The 19,470-nt window shown below is 40.2% G+C and overlaps 1 protein-coding gene across 6 annotated transcripts in view; it reads right to left on the bottom strand.

Moving 5' to 3' along the window:
- Positions 1-19,470, bottom strand: part of LOC143733368 (RAF proto-oncogene serine/threonine-protein kinase-like) — a 78,852-nt gene that overhangs the window by 32,287 nt on the left and 27,095 nt on the right. For 5 of the 6 annotated variants that reach the window (XM_077225069.1, XM_077225070.1, XM_077225073.1 and 2 more), the window contains 8 exons: positions 10,265-10,289; positions 10,073-10,182; positions 6,491-6,608; positions 6,334-6,418; positions 2,159-2,335; positions 2,008-2,054; positions 645-763; positions 410-541 (listed from right to left, as the gene is read on the bottom strand). In XM_077225069.1, coding sequence (XP_077081184.1) covers positions 410-541; positions 645-763; positions 2,008-2,054; positions 2,159-2,335; positions 6,334-6,418; positions 6,491-6,608; positions 10,073-10,182; positions 10,265-10,289 — 813 coding nt within the window. Of the gene's footprint in view, positions 1-409; positions 542-644; positions 764-2,007; positions 2,055-2,158; positions 2,336-6,333; positions 6,419-6,490; positions 6,609-10,072; positions 10,183-10,264; positions 10,290-19,381; positions 19,436-19,470 lie in introns of all 6 variants that reach the window. The other variant, XM_077225074.1, reaches the window with a different exon arrangement.

The following is a 19,470-nucleotide window of genomic DNA, read 5'->3' as shown; positions in this document are numbered from 1 at the left end:
TGTTAAGAACACACTCTCATGCACGCACATACACACACACACACACACACGACAGGGGCTAGGGAGTGAGCCCAGTGCGTGCTCTTCAGTCTCTGGAGCCCTGACTAGTTAATGTCTAAATTTAGGCTGAACACGCCTGGGGTCAGACTGAGAGATCCTGTGTGCATGTTCACAGACGCATGCAAAGTCATGCTGGGAAACCATTAGCTGCAGAATAGCTTCATGGTTACTGAAAGGCTTGTAAGGCACTTTGCTGGAGTGTTGTTGCATATACATGTAATATATTTCAAGTTCTTTCATGACTGCCCAATCAAATTAACTATTGAAAAACATAATGCAACATTAATAACATGGGTAAACCATGTGCCTTGACCAAGAAAAAAGCCAAGCCTGACCAAGCGTGTGTTACCTGATCTCGGTTTGCTATCTGCGAGTAGGGCAGCTCTCCTGTCATTAATTCAAACAGCACCATGCCATAAGAATACACATCCGATTGGAAGCTGTAAGGGTTGTTGTCCTGCATTCGGATCACCTCGGGTGCCTGACAGGTAAACAGCATAAATGTGGGTAAAGGGTCAATGACAGATGCTTGTTCAAAATGGATTAAAGCCAGCAGAATCTGAGAATTTGAGCACAGCACTGACCATCCATAAAATGGATCCCGAAGGTTGTTCCACCTGTTGAGAACCAGTCCACCTGGCCTTCACAGTGGCCAGGCCAAAATCCCCAATCTTCACCGCCAGCCCTTCATGTAAGAAGATGTCTGTGCTCAAGTTAAAGTCCTACTGGCAATCTGCATACAGGCTAGTCCACTTCTTACAGGCAAGATCAGCTCGCTCCGACAGGGAGGAAAAAGTAGCGATATTGCTTCATGCAAAAAAACACATTTATGAATCTTTTTTCCCTATATGCCATTAGAATCATTTTAGATATATAAAGCTGGAGGGAAGTATAGGTTCAGGTTAGGGCTTTCTGGGGGTCAGTCATGTTCATCTGTACTTCTTGTATATATGGACCTTGCTGTGTCCACATGAGGCCTGTCAGATTTATGCTCACTGAAATTACTGGATGATGTCACGATTTCCTCTACACACCCTTTAATATTACTATATAAATCTTGAGAATGCATGTCTGTCCGACGCTCTTCTGCCCCTGGATGTAGACAACCCTTCGTAAAACATCAAACTATTCGAAATGCATGGCTGAAGTTTATTTGCAAGCAAGTGGCATAAAAAACAACTTGATATTCATTAAATTCCCATCTCTAATAATGCATATGGAAGTAGTTTTCTTTTAAAAATGATAAAAATTTAAATGAATAAATGCATCATCAATCCTTCCTCTAAACTCATGTTTTTGTCTTACACTGATTCACTATGTTAAGGCTATTAAAAGTATTTCGTGTTTTTACTGCCAGAGGGCCAAAAGTTACATAGTGTACTTTAAGCATTACGATATAACCAGGGTTTAAAATGAACATCCGACAACTAGTCAAGTGAGAGTGAAAATCAACCATAGCGGGTAATAGGCAGCATTCATGTCACTACTACATTTTTAACAATCAAACTGAATAATCTAACCAGATATATTAAAAATGTTAGCCGTGAATGATAATCAGGTTTATTCTGGTATTTTTGTTTTGGCTAGTAGAAGTTCTGAATCATCAGTAAAACATTTAGTAGTCAAAAGTGGCTGTCGTGTGAAAAAAAACATTTCAACATTGCAGCTTGATGCAACACCCTATAAAGTTCATGGTATCGGTGGGGTACATTGAAGCAAGTCAACTGAAATATTCAAAGTTTCAAATGTCATTCAAATATGTCATGAGATTGCAAAAATCGAGCTTGTGATTTAGGATTTTTTTGTGCAATATGTATCAGATGCTCCAACAGTGGACAGAGACTAAATATTGTAGCTGTGCCTGTAGCTAAACAGCTAAAACTATCACATCTGCCTTTAGACCTAAAACAAAAGTGGAGAGGAAATTATGTGTCATAAAAAGGATACTGTTTGATTTCATGTCACGGTGGATGATGTTTTTTGCGTGTAGATAGCTGTGAGAGAAAGCAAACACCATAAATAATTGTTGAAACATTCACAATGAAGTTATACACACTCGAGGAAGACGAATCCCTCAAGCCCAGGATGTGAAACTCACTCCATGCCCTGAGCCGTCTGTCTAGCGATGTCTATCAGCTGAAACATCTGGAAGTTGGTCTCTTGCACATGGAGGTGTTTATACAGACTGCTGCCTTCACACCACTGCGTTACAATCGCAAGATTGTCTTTTGTCATGTAGCCCATGAACAATAGGATGTTGACATGTCTGGTTTTCCTGTATGCAGGAAAAAAAGGCAACAGGATACAACAATTCAGATGCATCAAATGCAAAAGTGCTGCTTATGCATTGCAATAGTGGTGAGCAGTGTGACCGAAATCTTAAATCATGTACTTGTGTGGGCTTTGCACATTTTTCCCTAATCTGGTTTCCCAAAGCAATTCATTAAGTGTGAACACCGCAGGCATGCTTCTTCAAACTTAAATACATTTTTTGTGCTTCACACAATAGATCAGTCTGCTCTTGGACACTTTAATTCAGCAATAGTTTGTCTTGAATCAATCTTTAAATATACCTATGCTTATATACTACTACAATATACACTCCTGGGAAAAATAACTGGGCAAAGCCTAAAATGGCTAAACACTGAGCTTTAAATGGTCTTAACCACAAATGACTGGTCAGGACATTAGCAAGAATTTAGCAAATGCACTCCAGAGAGCGTATGTGCCACCATTTGCTTGCTAACTTTTGCTGCAGTAAACTGTGCAGGACAATGCTAAGTAGGTTAACAAATTAAACCTCATAATCGTAGTAAACTATCATCACAATAACCAATATAATTATCGAATGATCATGATAATAAAAAATTGAATGTTAATAGGAGTTTGCTCATGTCATGTAAAGATCTTACTGCGATTAAGTCCTAACTCTGAACTCTGGAAATAATTGCATTATTGGTGCACATGTAAACCAATGTTCTCTTAAAGTGAAAAACACATCACGGAGCAAAGAGAACACTGACAACGCGCCGACAGACAAGACAGAGCAGGTTACTTTAGTATAAAACAAAGTCTCAGCTTTCAAATTTTATCATTTTTTGAATTCAAACAATAAATACCATAACCATCATTCTTATAGTGTCTGATCATTTGTTAATTTGTTATTTGCCCGTTTATTGAGTGACAACGCCAGTTACACATGTAACTGTGGTTCCTTTGAATTCCAGATGACCGCCAGATGCAGTGCAAACACTTCTTGATTATCACAGCATTAGACAGAAAGGTTGAGAAAATATCCCAACAAAGTCGTGTAGTAGGGCTGTCAAAATAGTTGAAAAGCGAAATGATTTTTTTTCTTAAATATTAGCAAAATTATATTATATTCGAATTCTAAAGGCAATACTTAATATTAAAAGGAAAAAAGTACCGTTTTGTCTCCTATGAAATTGCTCTATTGGTTTTAGTAATTCCCCCTCATTGATTAAGCTCAGCTGGTGACAATTTGTAATTGTGGTAACAAAATAGTGATGTGATGTTCTATGAGCGTGGGCTGAAACGTCTGCTCTCTGGTTCTATTTTTTAAACACTTTGCACATTTTTTCACATGCATAAGTAAAGTTAAAGCTGCAATCTGTAATATGTCTGAGGATCTATTGACAGAAATGCAATATAAGATCCATAACTATGTTCTCAGTGGTGTTTAAAGACCTTGCATAATGAACGTTATGTTTTTATTACCTTAGAATGAGACATTTATATCTCCATAACCGCAGGCTCCCCCTTCTATGGAGGTCTATATATTGTGTCGACATGTTTCTACGGTGGCCCTAAACGGACAAATAAGTTTCGTTACTATGTTGCTCTTCGTGCAAGGAAGCAAGCTTAGTTCAGCGAATAAAACACTGACACAATGATGAACAAGTAACAATAATATTCACAATTACATATAGTTTTACTGAATAATTAAGTAAACAAAAGTTCTTAATTTATCCATGTAAAGAAACCTCATTGCTGAACTGGCTACTCTCTGCTGTCTCAGACGATGACATATTTTCCTGTCGGCCACCGTAACTTTTGTTGGTTGCAATTAATAACCTCACCACTAGATACCGCTAAAAATCACTCACTGCACCTTTAAAGATTTTATGGACTTTTTTTGGTCTGATTGCATTTTTTTAGTGTGCGGGCAATTTCAGCTACTTGTTTGAAAACGTTTTTTTTTTCAATGGGCTTTAAATTACATTCACTTACAATTACAGTTACTGTATAATAATGAGATGGTTTGTAAAATCATATTTTTAACTATTAAAGCAACACCAAGTGACTTCCTCTGCGGTCGCCCTACAGGTTGGAAGCGGAATTGTCCATTACCTCTGTCGTAAATAATTTAGCCTACCGCAGCCTACTGTCGCACGCACACGCTCGCTGTTTATCCAGCACCGGCTTTGGAATCAACAATGGCCAAGGTAGAGGTAGAGTATGATGCATGATTTTATGAAAGTACGATGTATTGCAACATCACAAACGAGCAATTGTAACGCTTGCCGTAAAGCAAGTCAAATTAGTAGTTTTCTTATGTCTCATTAGAACTACAGAAACGTGACCCGATCTGACTATCTTACATAGCGTGGATATATCAGATAAAGGACCGCAAAGCTGTGGCATAAGTGCATTTCACCATGTCACGACTTGATGAACCACTGAAACGATTTTGGAAACATTATTTTAATCTAAAAATTCTTACTTAGTGTTGCTTTAACAACTTAGGTATTCATTCAGTAGTAGTCCTAACAATTTTATTACACCGTTTTTTTTGTTAACAGAATAGCCCTATTCGGATGGGATTAGTTTTACAAGGGTAGATGGAGTAACGTAATTTTACCACAGGGCGTCTGTAATAATAATGATTATTATTATATGATTATTATTATAGTCTGCCATAACCCTGTAAGCCCTCCTCTTCCCTCCTCCTGACTTCCGAAATCACAAGCTGATCCTTTCCTCCCTTGAGGCTTTGGACCATGGCTTGGGTGGTGTTCGCCATCAAAAACCTGCCGTGCCAAATTGCACCACCACTACGACCTCCTGGTGTTTCAGCCTGGTTATGGCCCGGTCTAATGCCTGTGATGCGTCCCATCTTCTTCCTGTTCTGACTTGGACTTTGGCACTCTGTACCACTGGGTCAGGTGAATCTTTTAGTTATAACTATATAATATTTATATATATAAAACAGTTAGGTCCGGTTGAACGATGTATTCATTTAATTCAGAATTGATTATGTTGGATAAGACACATGCCTTTGGTGTGAGAGACCCGGGTTCGAATCCACTGTGAGACACCAATGTGTCCCTGAGCAAGACACTTAACCCCTAGTTGCGTGCGACCTCTGAAATATAGCAATTGTAAGTCGCTTTGGATAAAAGCATCAGCTAAATGAATAAATGTAAATGTTGGTAATAGGCACTTAACGCTAAAAGAAGTCTCGTGCCTCTTAAGTGCTTTCTACTTTCTTTTTGATCTGAATGGTAGCTGAGACCTAGTCTGAAGATTTAGGAACCTTTTATGAATAAGAGTAAAATTACGTCATTCTTAGAATTTTGACACACTTAAGAAACTTAATAATTTTACTCTGAGTGGCTTTATACATACAGCCCCTGGACGTTTTGACTATTTAATGACACATTTTAGATTGTGTATTAGATCCTATGAACGGAAAGGGGCGAATATAATAAATATTACAATAATGCATATCGATTAAACAGTGATCAAACGCTAATGACAAACATGTAAAATACTATTAATAACTAAAGCATGAATATTTTATCAGCATTGCAGTACACTCACCCCATTTTTTTTAACATGATTATTTATAATGATGAGTAATGAAATAATGAAAGGCAACAATAAAAAAACGCCTTCACATTATATAATACATGAGTTATGTGGGTCGCTGATCATTTTCAACATGCTCCAAACAATTATCGAGAAAATCAACCCAATTTTATAAACAATTTTACAAGCAATTGCTCTCCTGTGTGTTTGCAATCAATCAGAAGACTAGTGGTGTTAAATGTTACAGCAAGTTACATTGTACTGGCATTAAGTTCACTTAACGGAACTATCATTAAACCATTAAATGAGTACATGGGGCAAGAGTATTCATTTCTGGGTAAACAATTACTGTAATATGCCAATCAACAAAGCCATCGACACACTGCTCTAAAACCTCATAAACTCATAAAAGGTTGGCAGTTATCAACATTAGCATCTCACCTGAGAACCGCCACCTCGTTGCGGAAGGCCTGAAACTGCTCCGGGGTTGGGTTGGTGACCTTCAATATCTTCACAGCCACATCTCCTACAGTGAGTTACAGCGTGAGTTAACCGGGTCATTAGAGACTGAAGCTGACGAGGTTAAACCGATGCTTACCGTGCCATTTCCCTTTGTACACGGTCCCGAAGGAGCCCGACCCGATCCGGCTTAGCAGCATCACCTCATTAGCTTCAATCTCCCAGTAATAGCTGGAGTCTCTTTTATCCCGTGGCCGCTAAAAAACAATAACTTATGTTGGCACTTAAAGGGGTCATATGATGGTTCTAAAAATAACATTATTTTGTGCATTTGGTTTAATGCAATGTGTTTACGTGGTTTTAGGTTAAAAAAAGTCTTTATTTTACACATACTGTAGATTATTGTTGCTCCTCTATGCCCCGCCTTTCTGAAACATGTCGATTTTTACAAAGCTCATCGTTTTGAAAAGCGTGCTCTGATTGGCCAGCGATCCACAGCATTGTGATTGGCCCAAAAACCTTAAGCGTGACTGAAATGTCACTCCCGTTACCATATTTGCTCCCAAAGCAATAATTACAGTGTCATGATCCTGGAATCTTTCTCTTTTCTCTGTCTCCCTCTCTTGATCACTCACTCACCACTCGTTAAGCATACACCCATTATACACGCTCTCTCATCACTCTCAGCTGTTCCTACTCTATCCCTGCAATCGAACTAATCATTCCTACACCTGCTCCCCCTTTCCTCCTAATTGTGTTTGCTTCTTCTAGTCCTCCTTTTCCCCTGTCTTGTCGCCAGATTATTCATGGACCTACTTGAAGAATCACAGCGTTCTCACCTCTCGTTCCTGTCCTGTCATCAAAGAGTTACTGCTAGACGATAACCAGCTGCAGGTATTTTTCTGTGTATGCTGTTACTCGCAGTTTGAACTCAACCCAGCTCAAACTATTGCAGAGACCAGCGCCAGTATCCAGCCATCCTCTATGCTCTGGTATCCCGAGGTTTCCGAAGCCTGCAGTTCTCCTCCCGGGACCACTGTCTCTTTCTGCGCTACGCTGTCCTAGAAGGAAGATTTACGTTTCGTTTCTTCAAGTCTACTCTGCTGGCTTTTTATGTTCTAGATTAACTATTGACTGCAATATTCCGTTTACTTCTGATTTTGCCTGTGGACAGTTTCCAAAGTTTATTAAAGACTGTTACATTGCTACAGCGCATTTGGGTCCTTTCTCTCACATACCTGACAGACAGGTGATAATGTCGGTACTACAATATCAATTCGAGCCCGAATCTGATCCGGCAAATGCAGATGTCCAAGCTGATCCATCAACTTAGCCAGCACGACTGGAGCAGATCATATCAGATTGGTAAGGTTTTAGTTGATTGTGGACATAACAACTGATTATAATGACTTATACTGTCTTTTACGCGTCGCGCCGCGCTACGGGTGTAAGAACACTATGTAAACATGAAACCATGTCTGCATTTATGATCCTAGAAACGACAAGCAAGCGCTACTCTATATTGCTCAAAACTCACGTTTGAATAGTTAGTAGTAAAGGCTGCAGGCTGTGTCTGTGACCAGACTGTATTTGGCATCAGCTTTGTGCACAGCCGGCTCTGTAACACTCCTGGGTTCAGGAAACGGTTCTCTGAAAAATGCGCAGCACACAGTCGAATATTTTGGTTGTACTGTTCTGGAATAGTGTTGTAAATAAAGCTTAAGCATGGTTTTCTAATTGTGTCCTCTTTTAGAAGGCCCAACAAAGTAGTTTGGCTTTCGCAATGAAAAACACAGCATCTCCATGACATGGCAGCAACAATAACTATATAAAAAACAATAATAAAAGTTGTGCCTTCTTTCTTTGCGTGTACATGTGGGCGGTGTTTTAAACTCTCTTCACACACTGACGTAGAGATGTGGAGGAGTGTGTGAACGAAGCGTTTTAGGAAGGCGTGGCTGAGCTTTAACGTTTATAAAGAATATCTCTTTAGGTCTGACACTTTGAGCTTTGTTACTCTGCAGATCTTATACTTGCACTAACCGCTACATAAAACAGTAAAGAAAAAGGAAAACAAGAAATCGCATCATATGACCCCTTTAAGAAAGTGTGCTAAAACCTCTTTAAGATCAGATTTTTTTGCATTGTGATATTCCTTTAACAACAATTAAGCACATTTTCCAACTAAATTATCATTACTGTAATGAATATTTATAATCATAAAGTACAATTGTACAGTATACATCATTGTGTGTATGTGTGTATATCGGTTTAGCAGTGGGAATATCATGGTGCTTGGATTACATGGCGTGACACTGAACGAGTATCATACTCATAAAGCACAGTATTTATATAGTTCCCCTCTACCACATGAAGTGATGTGCACAGTATTTTACGTTTCAGGTGAAGATGATGACATCATCTGAATGATTATGATCTAGTAGGTTGGAAACCGGCTTTTGTCTGCGATGTCTCTTGGTGTCGTTCACAGGTGTGGACTTCTCTTTGGCCCTGTTTACACCTGGTAATAAGAAGTGTTTTCCTCCGATCACAAGTGGATAGTACAGGTCATATATGTTTATGGGTTAAACACGCCAAATATATTTAACATGTTTATTTTAAACAGGTGAGAAGGGGGACTAAAATGTTTTTAGCTTGTCCGCTTTCAACCACTTTAATAACTTTATACAACAAAGATGAACTGGACTATAATGCTATTTATTTCTAGATTTGCTGTACAGAAGAACCGAACTCTGTTGCGTTATTTTCCTGTTATCACTGTAAAGCTGCTTTTGAAACAATCAGTATTGTGAAAAGCGCTATAGAAATAAAGGTGACTTGACTTTTATAGGTAGTCGACAGCGCTTTTGACCAGATTGCTTTCATAGTGTAGACGCTCATGTGACCCTTTCAACCTGATTACGTAATGTGTGGCGCATCGCAGAGCTAGTGCAAGATGAGCATTTGTTGTTAAAAAAGTATATACTAAATGTTTATTCTTTTTTAGAAAATGGCTGATGGTTTGTCTAGATCAGACTCTTATTACTCGGCTGGGGTCGTGTAGAGACTTTGAAGCTGCACTGAAACTCACATTTGGACCTTCACATTTTTGGACACTTAAGTCAAAGCTTAAAACTATTCTTAAGAGCATTTCTGAGAAGTTTTATACAGATGGCCCCAGGTGTAAACTGTAATGCTGACCACTTGTGATCAGACCATTGAAAATACATCTTAGTACCAGGTATAATACCATTACCAGGGCGTTTATCTCTATGATACACTTACGAAAACCATGGTTACTATAGTTAAACCATGGTAACTACAAATTAACTATGGTTTTGCTACACTAACCATAGTTAAACCACAGTATTTGTTGTAAAACTGTGGTTATAGAACTGTATAGTTGGTTACTACACTTTTACTATAATAAAACCATGGTTAATTTTCGTAAGTATCAGAATGGGCTCCGGCCGGGTTCCTATCACCGCTAACATTTGCACGCCATGGTTTAGGTCGAAACCTGAGTTCTTTGCCTCCACTTCTAAGGATTGTCCACTCAAATGTATATGAACTACAATGTTTCTCTGCCTCGAAGACTGCAGCACAACACAGAAAGGTTGTGATATATAATTCTGCAGAAGACGAACCCGATTCTTCTCTTTCGAGTTTCCTGCAACAGTATTGTCTAAAGAGCAGACAGAAGGAGAGTCGCAGAGCTTACGATGGTGAGCTTCTCCTGCGGGCCGAGGGCCGGTGTGCGCTCCCTGGAGGCCACGGTGGGGACACTCGGCTGGGTCCGGGCCGTGGGGCTCTGAGCCGGAGAACCGCCAGCTGAGACACAGGGAAACTGATATACATCACCCCTATTCATGCCACAAATAAACCACAGTCTACTCTGATGATTAATTCTCACCTGAGCTGTGAACACGCATGGCATCCTAGATGAAACGCAAACAGAAGAGAAAAATATCAAAAAATAACACAAAACTGTTCAATCTTTTCACATTGCAAGACAGAAGCGTGTTGCTTGAGCAGTTTACACAATTACCTGTAATGTTGCTAATGTTATGATAGACAACTAGACTGATCATTCACTCACTTACGATCCTATAACTCCCTTCTTTATGTTCTTTAGAGCTGATTTTTGACAACAAACTATATGAAAGTCATATTTCAACGCACAGAACAGAAGCAAATGGCGAAGGTTTTAGAGCTTGCTAAGACAGAAGCAGCTAAGGACTTAAACCATGTCTGATCAGTTTTCTTTAGATTCCACCACTGTCTTATGCTCTCTCAGCTCACAATATCACTGGCCATTTATCACAGCGGCTGACCAGGAGAACGGGTCCGCTACATTTCAAATCAGTTTACAATTTGTAGTAATGTAAATTAATCAGAGCACAGATTCTCTTGTTTAATTTGATAAACTGTATAAAACTTAAAAGTTAATTAGAAATACTATAGCTGAGCAGATGTGCAGGGACGCAACACTACTTTACCCATTTATGTCTACTGGACCCACAAAGAGCACACAAAATACTTCCAAAGCAATAGAGTTTAATATTTGTAATATTTAAACCTGTTTGCTGCTTTAGAAATAAATGCAATCTTTGTACTTTACAGATATTAAAGCAAATTGTTACAACAATCCCAGTCTCCACAGCTAGACTATTTCCAGACTTGAACGGATATGTCAACCGCCCTCAAAATACTATACCCAAGGTTGAGTAAATCATGTTTGGTGATCAATACGACAGAGTAACCAGCTGTTTGGGTTGTGGAGTAGGCTTTATCGCAGCGTGAGTGTATGTTTAAGCACAGCCACTCATAGACTGACCTAGCTCACTCTTAGGGCCTTTCACACCTGGACATCGTTTGCTTATTTCCACATCAGAGACTTCATTCATTACAATGTTGAATTTTCTTCTTGGTCCGGTTAACTTTCACCAACATGTGTTTACTTCAAGTCACATGTGAGTTAAGCTGTCCTCTTATTGGTCAGAGTTTCCTCTGCTTCATCCATCAAGATGGATTGACGAGTTCACTCCGCAAGCTTATTGTGCCTTTCTCTGTAGCTGTCAAGACACACCAAACACTTACACGAATGTAGCCATCATTCCCGCTTAGGTAGAGCGGGAATCAAGGCTTCGTCGGGACAACATTCTGGCAACGCATGGAGAAGATCAATTCCACACTATATTTTATAATAAAGAGGCTCTCTTTGGTTTTCAACTGCGATAACTAATGTGTAGAATCACAGAATCAGACACTGCTGCTTTTTATAACACATTTCCCGTTATGAATTATGATAGCGCTTAGTTCGTTGGTCCGTTAGGTCGGATTGCTTTCTCACAGGGTTCGTACAGATACTGTCAAATGAAATTCCAGTATTTAAGGACTTTTCAAGCACTACTTTTTTGGTTTTCTAATAACTTAAATCAGAGATCTCACTTATCAAACAATATTTTTAATATCTTTCAACTTCTAAAAAAGGTAAATAGATAAACAAAAATAAACCAATAAAGCTAAATGGTACAAATAAAGTGGAGCAGATGCAATGACTGTGGTAACTTTACCCATTGAAAGGATATTATGACAAAGATATCGCTTTCCTTATAGGAGGTAAAACTAGAGGTATTTGGCATTTCATGGAAAGAAAGCACGATTGCATACAGAGAGGCCTTAAAAACTATTTTAGATTAACAGAATGCATAGATGATATAAAAAACTGGATGACTAGGAATTTCCTACTACTTAATTCTGAAAAAACAGAGATTCTAATTATTGGACAAAAAACTTCCTCACATAATTGTGATGCAGAGACAGAGTCGTGCGAATCCATTTGCAGAAACTTTATTAAAGATAAGCAGGCAGAGAGAATTCAGTAATGACAAACTGGAAAACAGGGCGGATCCAAACTCAGCAACGATACCAGGCAGAAAAAACGACGCGGGTCAATATATTGTGTTTTTATTAATTTGGTGCTATTATGCATAGCTGAGTAAACAACGCAGGTTAACTGTGTGTGTGTGTGTGTGTGTGTGTGTGTGTGTGTGTGTGTGTGTGTGTGTGTGTGTGTGTGTGTGTGTGTGTGTGTGTGTGTGTGTGTGTGTGTGTGTGTGTGTGTGTGTCGCATAAGATGTCTTTCCGCTGCTTGCAACTGGACTCTTTTGAGGAGACAGTGGATTTCCATTCATTTGTTGCCCTGATTGCACGCACTATGCGCGAATATAGTGCAGACTAACTCTTACTTGTATCCAGGGTAAATCTTCATCCCTTACGTGTGTTTTATTTAACTTAATACATCATAATCGGCTAAAACGCATGCGCAGGATACTTTACTTCCTGAACAGGTGCGCACCCGAGTCCGTGTTGCTTTCACACACGCGCGAACCGCAGCGCGAACAACCGAACCGAACAACCTCCAGGTAGTCTCGGGTTCGGGACACAGTGGGCACCCGGGTCCCATGACAGTGTTCACATTAGCGATTTTTCATGCGAACCGTGCCCCGTTCCGAACTAAACTGCCAGTGTGAAAGCCCCCTAAGTTCAATATTCAGGTGAGGGTGATCTTTGATGACCTGAGCGGGACATTAATGAGCGATCCATGACAATAATAACATAGAATACTGTCTAACACTTGATGGCTGCTCTGTCAAGTCCTCGTCGTCGGTTAGGAACCTGGGTGTGCTCTTTGATACCAATCTTTCATTTGAAAGTCATGTGTCTAGTATCTGTAAAACTGCATTTTTTTCACATTAAAAATACATCTAAATGACGTCATATGCTCTCAGTTAAAAATGCAGAAGGCAAGGCAAGGCAAGGCAAGTTTATTTATATAGCACATTTCATACACAATGGTAATTCAAAGTGCTTTACATAGAAGAAATTAAAATAATCAAAAGAAATCAGAACAATTAAAACAGTTTAGAATAAAAGATAAAATGAAGAAATAATCAAATGAAATCAGAGTAATTAAAACATTAAATAAAATGCAGTGCAAACAGTCGGACGAACAGTGGCACAGTGCTTATTCAGTAAATGCACAGCTAAACAGATGTGTTTTGAGTCTGGATTTGAATGTGACTACTGTAGGAGCACATCTGATCTTTTCTGGAAGCTGGTTCCAGCTGCGGCTGGCATAGTAGCTAAAAGCAGACTCGCCATGCTTAGAGTGAACCCTTGGTATTTCTAGCCGATGTGATCCTAATGATCTGAGTGATCTGTTGGGTTTATATTCACTGAGCATATCTGCAATGTATTGAGGTCCTAGGCCATTGAATGATTTATATACCAGTAATAATACTTTAAAATCAATCCTAAATGTAACTGGCAGCCAGTGTAAAGACCTGAGGACTGGTGTGATGTGTTCATATTTTCTGGTTCTGCTCAGAATCCTAGCAGCAGCGTTCTGTATGACCTGCAACTGTCTTGTGGTCTTTTTGGGAAGGCCAATGAGGAGTCCATTACAATAATCCACCCTACTGGTGATGAAAGCATGTACAAGTTTTTCTAAGTCTTGACTGGAAACAAAGCATCTAACTCTTGCAATATTTTTCAGGTGATAGTATGCTGATTTAGTTATTGCTTTGACATGACTACTGAAACTAAGGTCTGACTCCAGAGACACACCCAGATTCCTGACTTGATTTTTAGTTGTTTGACCCCTAGACTGAAGGTATGCGTTCACCTTGAGAACTTTGAGAACGTTCACCATCTTTGTTTCCAAACGCAATGACTTCAGTTTTGTCTTTGTTTAACTGAAGAAAGTTTTGGCACATCCAATTGTTTACTTCATCAATGCATTGGCAAAGGCTGGGGCTGTAATCGTTAGGCGATAGGGATAAGTAGAGCTGTGTGTCGTCTGCATAGCTGTGGTAAGCGATTTGGTTCTTTCTCATTATTTGGCTCATTGGGAGCATGTACAGGTTGAATAGGAGTGGCGCAAGAATTGAGCCTTGCGGGACTCCGCATGTCATGGATGTCCACTCAGATTTATGGTCTCCTATACTCACATAATAACCTCTGCCTCCTCAGTATGACCTGAACCATTTTAGGACTATCCCAGAAAGCCCGACCCAGTTTTCCAGCCTGTCAAGAAGTATTTTGTGATCGACAGTGTCAAATGCAGCACTGAGGTCGAGTAGTACCAGCACTGATAATTTGCCTGTATCAGTATTTAAGCGAATATCATTTATTATTTTTATGAGCGCGGTCTCTGTACTGTGGTGCGGTCGGAAACCAGATTGAAAATGGTCAAAGTATCCATTCGAGCTTAAGAATTTGTTCAGCTGATTGAACACAACTTTTTCAATGATCTTGCCTATGAAAGGAAGATTTGAGATCGGTCTATAGTTGTTTAATATGGTCTTATCCAGATTGCTCTTTTTCAGGAGGGGCTTGACAACAGCAGTTTTCAGGGAGGTCGGAAAACTCCCAGAGAGAAGTGAGGCATTTACCTCTTCTAGGAGATCTGCTTCTAAGCTGTGTAACACATTTTTGAAAAAAGATGTGGGAAGTGCGTCAAGGGCGCAGGTTGATGTTTTTAGGTGCTGTACGGTTTCTTCCAAAATTTTGCCATCAATTTCTTCGAAATCAGACATAGTGGCTACTTTCTCAGGCTGTTGTCTGATCTGCCTGACACCAGCGCAACTCAAGGATGAGCTGATCACCTTTCTGATATTATTGATTTTCTCAGAGAAGAAAGAAGCAAACTCACTGCACTTTCTCACTGAGAGCATTTCACTGGGAATCTGGCTTGGGGGGTTTGTCAGTCTCTCTACAGTAGCAAAAAGAGTGTGTGTGTTGTTTATATTGCTGTTTATAATATTCGAGAAGAAAGTCTGTCTAGCTTTGCTTAGTTCCTTATTGAAAGCATGGATGCTGTCTTTGTAGATGTTATAATGGACTACAAGTTTTGTCTTCCGCCACATGCGCTCTGCTTTTCTGCATTGTCTTTTCATATTTTGCACTGCTGTTGAGTTTCTCCAAGGTGCTTTTTGTCTGCCACTCTTCTTCCTGACTTTCACAGGAGCAATATCATCAATTACACTCTTAACTTTTTAGTTAAAAGAATCAAGGAGAAAATCAACAGAGTCAGCAGATATGCTTGGTGTTAAAGATATAGCCTTCATAAATAGTACACTAGTGTTCTCATTTAAGCATCTCTTCTTGACAGACACATATCTAGCTTCAATGGCAGGAGAGATCAATATATCAAAGACAATACAAAAATGATCAGACAGTGCTACATCCTTAATAACAATTGATGAAATGTTTAGACCCTTACTGATAAGTAAATCTAGAGTGTGTCCACGATTATGTGTGGGTCCATGTACATGCTGAGTCAGATCAAAAGTTTTTAAAACAGTTTTGATTTCTTTTGCCATATTGTTTTCTGCATTATCTATGTGAATGTTAAAATCTCCAGCAATGGCAAAGCAGTCAAACTCTGAGGAAATTGTTGATAACAGTTCTGTTAAGTTCTCAGCAAAAGCTGGAGAGTATTTTGGAGGCCTGTAAACAATGATAAGTAAAATGCGTGGAGCACCTTTTAACACAATACCCAGATATTCGAAAGATGGGTAATTCCCAAATGATATTTGCTTACATTGATAGACATCTTTATAAAGAGCAGCTAAACCTCCGCCTCTTCTGACAGCTCTGCAGACACTCATAAAAGTAAAGTTAGGAGGGGGCTGTTTCATTGAGGACTGTTGCACTGCAACTTTCTTCTAGCCAAGTTTCATTTAGCAACATAAAATCCAGGTTGTATGTGGTTATTAAGTCGTTGACTAAAAGTGATTTATTTTTAAGTGAACGGATGTTTAAAAGTGCTAACTTAACAGTCTTACTTTTTGTCCCCACAGCAATCTTGGTATGTCGTGTAATAGGCACCAGATTAGATGGGTTTGCTGTACGGCTTTTGAAGGCCTTAGACTTTCTATCATGTAATCGAACAGCAATAGAGAAAGATACAGGCACACTGGGTTCCCGCTTGTTCTGTAAACATTTGAGAAAGTTATTGTTATCATAGCGGGGACCCGACACATATCACTGAGAGCTGGTATCAGTTGTTTTTGGTTCACCTCGAGCCGCTGGAGGAGGGTGTGGGCCCTGGCGCTGTGGCAGAGGCCGAAGAGCTCTCACAGGGGGAGGGAGAGGGCGAGCTGGGCCCGTAGGCTTTGGTGGTTGTGGGGCCTGGCGTTTTTTGGTTGGTATCTGGGGGCTCGCAGCAAAAGAGTGGGATAGTCTAGTTCCAGCATGCACCAGTTGTTCCATTTTCTCTGAGAAGCACAGAAGTGGAGATGCTGGAGAGAGTGATAACGTTTCCGGTGAGAGGAATTGTTGCTCTGGTGTTATTGGAGGCTGTAATATGCTGTCCCGGTTTCCCTGGCTTTTTTCCAGAAAGTCGTCCTTGGGTGCTGTATCTTGGAGCAGTGCTGGTATGTCACAGTCTGTCTGTGGTGAGCTCTGTGGGCAGGGCTCAGCTGAGATTGTGTCCGTGTGGTGTTATCACTGTCCTTGTGTGATGTGTCAACCGCATGTCCATTCAGGTACTGAAGTGAAATCCTGTGGTCATTCATACTGTATCCAGGTGTGTGTGTGCCATTCAGGTTGAGTGGATTGGCACACATTGCAGAAGGATGACGGAGGGAGAAGTAGATATTGTCCTTTAGCACTCTTGAACCAAGTTTGTTTGGGTGGTGGCCATTCTGTTGAAACAGTTGCCTCTGACTCCAGAAAAGATTGAAGTTGTCAATAAAGTTCACTCCTTTTATATTGCAGGTTTTTTGCAGCCATGTATTAAGCCCAAGCAACCGTGAAAACCTGTTTGTTCCTCTTGCTGGGAGTGGTCCACTGATGAATGTTTGAACTTTCAGTCTTTTAAGTGTTTCAAAAAGTTCATTGAAATCCTTTTTAAGAAGTTCCGACTGCCCTTTATGAATATAATTCTTCCCCACATGAATGATGAGTCGATTTGCAGTCTTATGTTTCATCAGAATGTTCTCAAGTTCCCTGTTTACATCAGATGTTGTTGCCTGTGGAAGGCAGCACGTTGTTGTATCCCTGCTATTAATGTTTCTGATTACGGAGTCGCCCACTATCAGAGTCCTGGGCCCGGCTGCGCTCTGAGCTGAGTGCCGCTGTCTGGTCGACCTTGAGCCCCAGTTAGCATCAGTGTTAGCTACTGGCTGATTCAGTCTGTGTGCGATCACATTCATCAAATTTGGGGATTCCTCATTCATTAATACTTCAAATCTGTTCTCAAGATGTATAGGCGGTGGTAGGAGACCAGTGTTTGCAGTCCTTGTCAGAACCGTATCTGGGGTAGAGGATGCTACTGCAGTAATATGTGATCCTCGTGAAAATCTGATGTCTCACATGCCTTTGGGTCTCGCACCCTGTTTGTGCCATCGATTAGTAAAACGATCGGCTTGTTTCTCTACACTCAGTATGGCCTGTCGAGAAACACTAGATTCATGGGACTCACCGGCTGTATGCTGAGGACGTCCATGACGTCCAGAACAATTAGTTCATGCGTTCATGACATCAAGGCTAGATTATTGTAATGCTCTACTGGGTGGTTGCCCTGCACGTTTAATACATAAACTACAGCTGGTCCAAAATGCAGCCGCTAGAGTTCTTACCAGAACCAGAAGTATGACCATATTAGCCCGGTTCTGTCAACACTGCATTGGCTCCCTCTTAAACATCGTATAAATTTTAAAATATTGCTGATTATTTACAAAGCACTAAATGGTTTAGCTCCCCAGTACTTGAGCGAGCTCTTAACGCATTATAGTCCTTCACGTCTATTGCGATATCAAAGTTCTGGCCAGTTGATAATACCTAGAATATCTAAATCGACTGCTGGCGGTAGATCCTTTTCCTATTTAGCACCAAAACTGTGGAACAATCTTCCTAAATTTGTCCGGGAAGCAGACACAGTCTGTCAGTTCAAATCTAGACTAAAAACTCATCTCTTTGGCCTAGCATACACATAACACATTATAGACTTCTATAATTCAATGTTAGGCTGCATAGTTTAGATCAGCCGGAACCAGGAACACTTCCCATAAATCCTGATGTACTTGTTACATCATAAGAAGGATGGCGTCTACGCTAATATTAGTCTCTCTGTTTATCCCGAGGTTTACCGCAGTCTGCCGGATCCAGGCCATATCCAGATCTGATGAAGGACCAGCGCCTGGACACGACAACAATGCATCCCTGAAGTGCCAGCCTCATCAACCCTGTGAAGGCCTCAGGGACACCTCACCAAAATCGTCTCCGTACCGGTGTGATGACTCCGACCCCCAACCAGATGAACTGGATAAATATTGTTAAAGTTCTGATCCCGTCTGACTTCTGACCTGTAATGCTGCCTGAATCATAATCATACACTGTTATATATAAATAAAGGTGACTTGACTTGTTCAAACTGATTTTTTCTCCCATTAACATATGATTGACCTGAAGAATGAAAGCTGTATCATATACTTGTGAGCAATATATTTATGAGCAATATCACACTCATAGCCATGCGAAATGGCTCTATATCTATATCAGATGGTCTGCAGAGTTAATTTTGTGTGAAAAGTTCGTTTTATCTATAAAATTAAACACTAATTTCACATATATTGTCTTTCAATAATCCAAGCGTTTTTTCAAGCAACTTTCATAAATATGGCTGTTTTCAAGGATTTTCCAGGACTTCAATTTCCAAAAGTCAAATTCAAGCATTTTACGCACCTCGTACGAACCCTGTTTCTCACCTCAACCGAACCGAACCGAAACTGAGTTGAGTTTCAGTCAGACCGAGACCACCTCGTTCAGCCCATCTCTGAGCGATTGTTTCTGTGCGGATTCGAGCGCGATTGCCGTGTTTATATGTGTCTTAACGAACCGAACCAATAGAGAAAACAAGCCAGGTGAGAAAAGGCCCTGGGGAGTGTGAGAAAGCTGTCAGTCAAGCACTACCTTATGCCTGGCAGCGTTAGACACTGAGGAGGAGAACAATACCTACTCTTCTCTTCAGACAAGACTGCTGTTGGCACCTGGAGCTAGGGGACGTGTCTAGCTACTCACAGCACAACAACATGACAGAGAAGAGAA

The sequence above is a fragment of the Siphateles boraxobius genome, unplaced genomic scaffold, assembly GCF_051911475.1.
Source record: "Siphateles boraxobius isolate OS27281-9 unplaced genomic scaffold, OSU_SipBor_1 99, whole genome shotgun sequence".
Lineage (NCBI taxonomy): Eukaryota > Metazoa > Chordata > Actinopteri > Cypriniformes > Leuciscidae > Siphateles > Siphateles boraxobius.
This window is presented reverse-complemented; position numbering and strand designations above follow the sequence as displayed.